The sequence below is a fragment of the Morone saxatilis genome, unplaced genomic scaffold (assembly GCF_004916995.1).
Source record: "Morone saxatilis isolate NCDOM2014 unplaced genomic scaffold, NCSU_SB_2.0 Contig18, whole genome shotgun sequence".
NCBI classification, from domain to species: Eukaryota; Metazoa; Chordata; class Actinopteri; family Moronidae; genus Morone; species Morone saxatilis.
In genome coordinates, this window is record NW_023339740.1 from 17,502,455 (window position 1) to 17,508,823 (window position 6,369).

The 6,369-nt window shown below is 42.0% G+C and overlaps 1 protein-coding gene across 1 annotated transcript in view; it reads right to left on the reverse strand.

Annotated features, from left to right (window-relative positions):
• Window positions 1-2,992: 2,992 nt before the first annotated feature.
• Window positions 2,993-6,369, reverse strand: part of trim62.1 (tripartite motif containing 62, tandem duplicate 1) — a 33,030-nt gene continuing 29,653 nt past the window's right edge. The window contains exon 6 of the mRNA XM_035662599.1: window positions 2,993-5,930. Within this exon, the coding sequence (XP_035518492.1) occupies window positions 5,380-5,930 (551 nt within the window). The 3' untranslated portion in view covers window positions 2,993-5,379. The remainder of the gene's footprint in view (window positions 5,931-6,369) is intronic.

The window sequence follows — 6,369 nt, forward strand, 5'->3', positions numbered from 1 at the left end:
GAGAGGGATGAAGGGGATTCAGGAAACAAAAGAGGGCATTTTTAGGTTATCTTACCTTTGATGGAGCCTGAAGGCTGAGTGAGCGGCCTGCACACCTCTTCATTCAAAGTGCTGAGACCTGTGCAGACAAATACTTCAACCGCAGCTCACACTGACTTTGGCAAGATTAAACAGGAAGGCCACGCTCATCCTATTTTAGGATAGATGGATATACTGTTAATGCCCTGATGTACCCAGAGGCAAATTATTGCTTCATAACTGTAAGATCAAATGTTGTGCTGACGATTGTGTGAACAGACTAAAGGTTAATGAGTGAGATTTTTTTAGTTTTAATTAGGGCATGATGACATTAAGAGGAAATGTCTTAACTTTCTGTAAGTTTCCTGAAGTCGTTACTATTCAGTGCAGCGACTGTGCTCTGTGTAATTTCCTTACTAATGGTGTTTCATTTTATTGCTTTAACAGAACACGCACAGAGTGATTTAACTGCTTGCAGGCAGATTAACAATCTCCTGATTCACCTTCATGTGACTTCTTTCTTTTCAGCTTTCTGAAGCAAGTCCCTTGTTCAAAATTTTCGGGACTATTCTTATAATTATTTCAATGTTTGGACGTGTTTTGACTTTGACTGTACATAAAGTAGAGGAAAGAAAAAGAGAAGTTTAATCTGAGGAAACTCCACCATCCTGAATATACTGTAACTACATCCTCCAGGACACTAGACAGAGAGAGTATGGCTGCAACTAATTTAAAATCTTTATTCTTAATCAACCCGTTAATCATTTTTCAACTAACTTAACACTGTTCAATACAACAAAATATCCTAAAATCCTAAAAATGCCCGCCACGTCAAGTTTCAAAGTGACATCTTCAGGTTGCTTGTTATGTCCAACCAGCTGCCCAAAATTCAATAAATCCTTTTCAGATATATAAAAGAGAGAAAAACATCATTATTTAAAATTATTATAATATTTAATCTAATACATAACCCTGTAACACGTATAACAATAGAGACAATAGATCTGTTCCTGCCACTGGATTTACAGCTGCAGCTCATTTTCTTTAACTGTAAGTGATGGTAGAAATGAGCCTTGATTTCTGCTCTTTCCATCACTTACAAGATTAAAACCCTTACACTCCTGCCTCAGGAGACCCACATCAGACTGGAATCAGATATAGGTCTCTCAAAGGAGAGCTCAGTGACTTTCTAATGGACACTTTCCCCTCAGGTAAAAACGTCGATTACAGGATGGACACCTTCTCCTCAGATAAAAATGTCTCCCTCACAGGAGTGAGAAGAGAAAAGTGCCTTGAATCAAAGCTGAGGATATGAAGCCACTTGTCCTCGGGGTCTGCTGTGAAAAGACAGCACTCTGCTTCAAACTGCAGTTTGTTGTGGGACAGCTGTAATCATGATGCAACAAGACCCAATTGCTTTGGAGTGTGAAAGAATAAAGCATCAGTGTACAAAGTTACAAAAACCACAACTTTCTGGGTTTCTGGCGCAGTGTATGACTCAGATCTTAACTTTATATCATGATTTCAAACTGCTTGACTATGTATTCCCTCCAGTTTAACAACCAGTCATTAAAACGCGTCACAGATGGCAAATGAGGAGGACCCATTGAAAGCAGCGGATCACCCTCAGTGAGAGAACACTGAACCCATGCAGACATCTTTTTTATTCTTCATGTCACACGCCTGGGCCTCAGCCTATGCCAAAACGGGGAACAGTAATAAAAAGAGTGCGCAACCTCCCACCTCCCTGCTGGATGGCTTAGCATGGCTGAGAGTTTGGCACATCTCAACTAAAATGTCTGGCATGAAACTCTTACTGAACTGGAGCAGGTATTGACAAGCCTTCCTGGATTTCATAGAGGATTTCTTTGCCTCTCAGATAAGTTTCATTTTGTGAGTTTCAGTTTAAACTATTTTGATATTCCTGCTCTCAGTGTAATGTGGTAGATCATGTTCACTCTCTGATTAAAGACTAAACAGTGTTTCAGTATTCAGTATTAAAGCAAATTGACATGTATGCCCCCTACAGCACGGTAACTCATTAACCCTTTGTCAATTTTTTTTATGAGCTTTGAGCACTTGAGGCAAAGAGTACTTTCTGCTTTCTCAGAAGAAGTGGCTCTATGGATGGAATGGGCTCTCTATCAACTGCTTTGGTCCGGACTGAAATAGCTCAACAACCATTGGATAAATTGCTTTTAAGGTTTGTACAAACGATTATGGAAGCATGAATCTTCCAAACCTTCTCATGTAGTGCCTGCAGTCAAAGCATGATCACATTCAGACTCAGCTGTGTTTTGTGTACTAATTATCAAATGTTATCATGCCTACATGGAAAACTATAAACCTGCTAAACAACAGCATGTCCACGTTGTCATTGTGCTGACGTTAGCATTAATCTCAAAGCATCACTGTGCCTATGTACAGCCTCAGAGAGCTGCTAGCATGGCTGTAGACTGAGGAGGTAAAAACCATCCAGCCTTTCAAAAGATATGAGATAGGTCTGAAAACATCAGCACATTTTACGTAGCAGCTAAATTATTATTTGATCATTTTTAAATTATTTCTCTTTCTTACCCACTCAGATCTAGAGTGTGACCCCTTGGAGATTATGAACCCCCCAGGGTTGGAAACTAGGGATGCATTGATCGGATATACCGGATCAGTATCTGCCCTAAATGGATCGGGAATTGGCTATGACATGACTTCATCCACATTAAATGTAGCAGAATTCAGTGTTTCCACTATCAGTTACATTCAGTCACGGCTCGTGCAGACTCATGATACCTCCATAAAAGATGATTCCATTAAGTTTCCCACAGAGGAGCGTGCAGATATTAAATTTGGGAAAAAAAAGAGAGCGTTGGTGGTGGATTTTTACTCGGTAGCGGGGGAGAAAAAATTGGACTGGTGCATCCTTATTGATGCTCTACAGCCTGTGTTGATGCTCATCCAAAACCAGGACAAAGTTAAAGACATTTTAGCAGTAATTTATTGTACATTAAAACATCTCACAAACCTCCAGCAGCAAAAGCACACTAGAGTGTGTTCACACAATGATGGGTGCACAGCTGCCATCATCAAAAGACACAATTATCATTATAATCATTAAAAGTGTCATAGTTATCATCATGATCATTTTAACCATTAGCGTCACCACCACCAGTAACCCAACACCACGTCACAATAATCTCCTTCTTAATATTCAAACAGAAAGTCTTTAATGAAGACAGCAAACTGGGGTCAGATTTGAGCACTTGTTTTAACATGCATGAAGCACCTGCTGGGTGGGATTTACTTCTCAATTCAATTCATGGGGTCAATTGAGAAGTAAAATGACTAAATACTGTCCTGATTGTCTAAACTTTTTTTTAAATTATTATCTTCACACATATTTATATAAATCCTGTTTCGCAAAGCAGGTTGACTGGGTTATCTGAATATATTTTGCAGAGTACATCCCAGAAAACAGACATGTTCCAGGTTTTATTCAGCAACATTATTCAGACAACATAGCAGATATGCTTCTTGAAACAGGCCCCTGCAGATCTGTGCAAGCTAAAACAAAGACCAAGAATAACTCGCAAATGCTCATTTGACCCTCGTTTGTATCGTACTGCAAATACCGGAATCACATCCTACAAAAAAACAAGGGCACTGCCCTGATTTTCTTTTAAACAGACAACACAGACAACACACGTACAAATGCAAAGATGTACAGTGGAAAATTAAGGGTGAGGTGACTGTTTTTTTTTTTGTTTTGTTTTTTTGCTGTTGTACATTAACCAAAGAAAAATCTGTTAAGTTCTACCTGATAACAAAGTATTTTGTCATAATCACTTTTGGCCACTGCATGGGTATGCTTTAACGGCCAGATGGGCTTTATCAAGCACAACCAAAGCTGGATTTAAAATTATAGCTAAACCAAGCCGTACAAACATAACCGCACATGCCCACCACCACCCACAGAGATACAAACAAACACACACACACACACACACACACATAACTCTCAGTATGCTGGACTTGGCTGAGTGACCGGAGCCTCTTAGATTCTGCAGGACTTGTGTACAACTACTGATAAACAAGAGCCCTTGAGGCACGTGGGGCAAAGAAATAAACATGGGTGAGCCTCAGAGGAATTATCAGTGATTCTGTTATTATGTAACACAGCAGCAGCCTCGGGAATGCCAGTCTCGTAGGAATAGTATATTAGTGCTAAAGTTCATCCATCCATCCATCAACGTTTCCCTTGATAACCGTCATTTCCCAAAACACACAGCTCGACTTCATCTACATAAATGATATGATTTTAAATAACATTGATTTTAAAAGAACGACTGGAAACACTGAAGTGGACAAATATCCCACAGGTATCGTATATGCTAAGGGCTAGCATATTTGTGGTTTTGGGGGAAAGAGCGGAAGCTTAAACATGAGCCAGCATGATGAGAAAATTCCTTTTAACCCTTTATACTCAAATACACAAACATGCAAGTTCTTACTCCATCAATAGCAGCATATTTCTGGACAACCTCCAAATAGACTTTCCCACCAAGTGGGTAGGACAGGGCAGTGGATAAGGATGGGCAGCCTATGAACTACTTTTTGATTCGTTTAGTTTGTTTTAAGTGGCATGGACAATTGCTGGTGCACACACAGAACAAGAGCTTTGTGCTACTTGCAATGACAAAGACTGAACAGACATATGTGGATGTGAGCTGCAGGAGGAACCGACATCATGGTCTCGGACAGAAATAAAACAGACTCGACAAGCTCAGGGTGGATTGCTGGCCAAACATAAGCCAAAAAAAAGACAGGAGCAGAGTGCTGTTGATCACGTTCCACACGCAAAGCTAAGCCAACTATACAGCACAGAGAAGACAAGTGACCAGTCCTCAGTGTCCGCCTGGACAGAGAGGGGACATCGAGTCTGACGAGGCCGGAGCTTGATAAAGAGGGCAGTGCCCCCTGGGAGTGTGCAAGGTGTGCCTGGGACAGTCACTTTGAGAGGGAAAATCACTTCTTTTTTATTTTTATTTTACATTTGAGCCACAGACCCCAGAGGAGCCCCCTCTGTCTCCATTTAGTGTCATCTTTTCATTTAAAGACGTGGAATGAAGCTCAAGTGCAGGCCATTATCGAATGGTCGTTTCAAGTCACAAAAAACAGCGCAGGTTTTAAGAGCAACATCGAGCACAATTCTTGAACTGAAGGAGAGAAATAAACATTTCAGACACCCTATTAAACATCTTTTTTACTGATTTCTTGAACATCTTTTGAAACCTACACAAGTCCTGTGAATTCACCAATGATGGATTCATCTGTCAGGACAATCACGACCACAGAGGTGTATAGCTCTTAAAGGCGTACAGTGTTGATTCGCAGCGGCTGCACATTCTTGCCGTTGGCGTGGCTCTGGCCCGGGCTGAAGTAGGGGAAGACCTTGCCGGGGAATTTTTCTCGGTAGGTGTAGAGCCAGGACATGTCGTCTGCATTGTAGAAGATGAGCAGGCCTTTGGGGTAGTCCAGGTACACCCCCACCTTCTCCAGCTTGCTCTTTACATTGAGGCGGGTCCAGGGCTCGGTACAGGCGCTGTATTGGTTCCCGTCGTGCATAACGATGCAGTAAAAGCCGCGGCTGGGCTGGATCTGGATGCTGCCCTTGCGGCTGACTGTCTCGTTTGCCACGCCGATCATCCACTGGGTCTTCTCCGACACCATCACCTCCCAGTAATGGACGCCCGACAAAAACCCCTCTGCGCCCAGAACAGACACCTCAACGTCAAATCGGCGTGGGGAGTCCTGCAGAGGCTGCGGATGGAGATTCCCGTAGGCCACTATGGTACAGTCGTCTGAGAGGATTAGTCTTTGGTGGGCTGTGATAGGGTCGAGGGTCAATGCTGCTGGCACTGAGGAAAACAAGAAAAGGGAGGTGAAGGGAGAGACAGTTTTAGCACAAAGAGTCAGCATTTCTTTCATTTTTCGATTGAACACTGTGGAGTGAAAATAGTTAGCCTCTATAAAGCGGCCAGTCATGGATATAAGTAAGTAGAAAAAAAAAACCCAAAACAAACACATCAATATGTTATGACTCAGCTTGGCCAAACAGAAAAAGCGAGGACTGCAGTGTCATTCTCAGCGCCTCATTTTTCTTTACTGTTGCGGGTGCTGTGCGAACAGTTTAATGCTGAGGCAGTGAGTAAACACATCCAGGCTGCTCAGCTACTTCACAGGAGAGGTGGAGTCAAGGTTTTGAACTGATCTCTGAAAAGATTTCATCACAGGCAGCTTATTAAAAACAAACCTGCTGCAGCGGTCATGGGCTCAACTCCAACCTGTGGCTCTTTG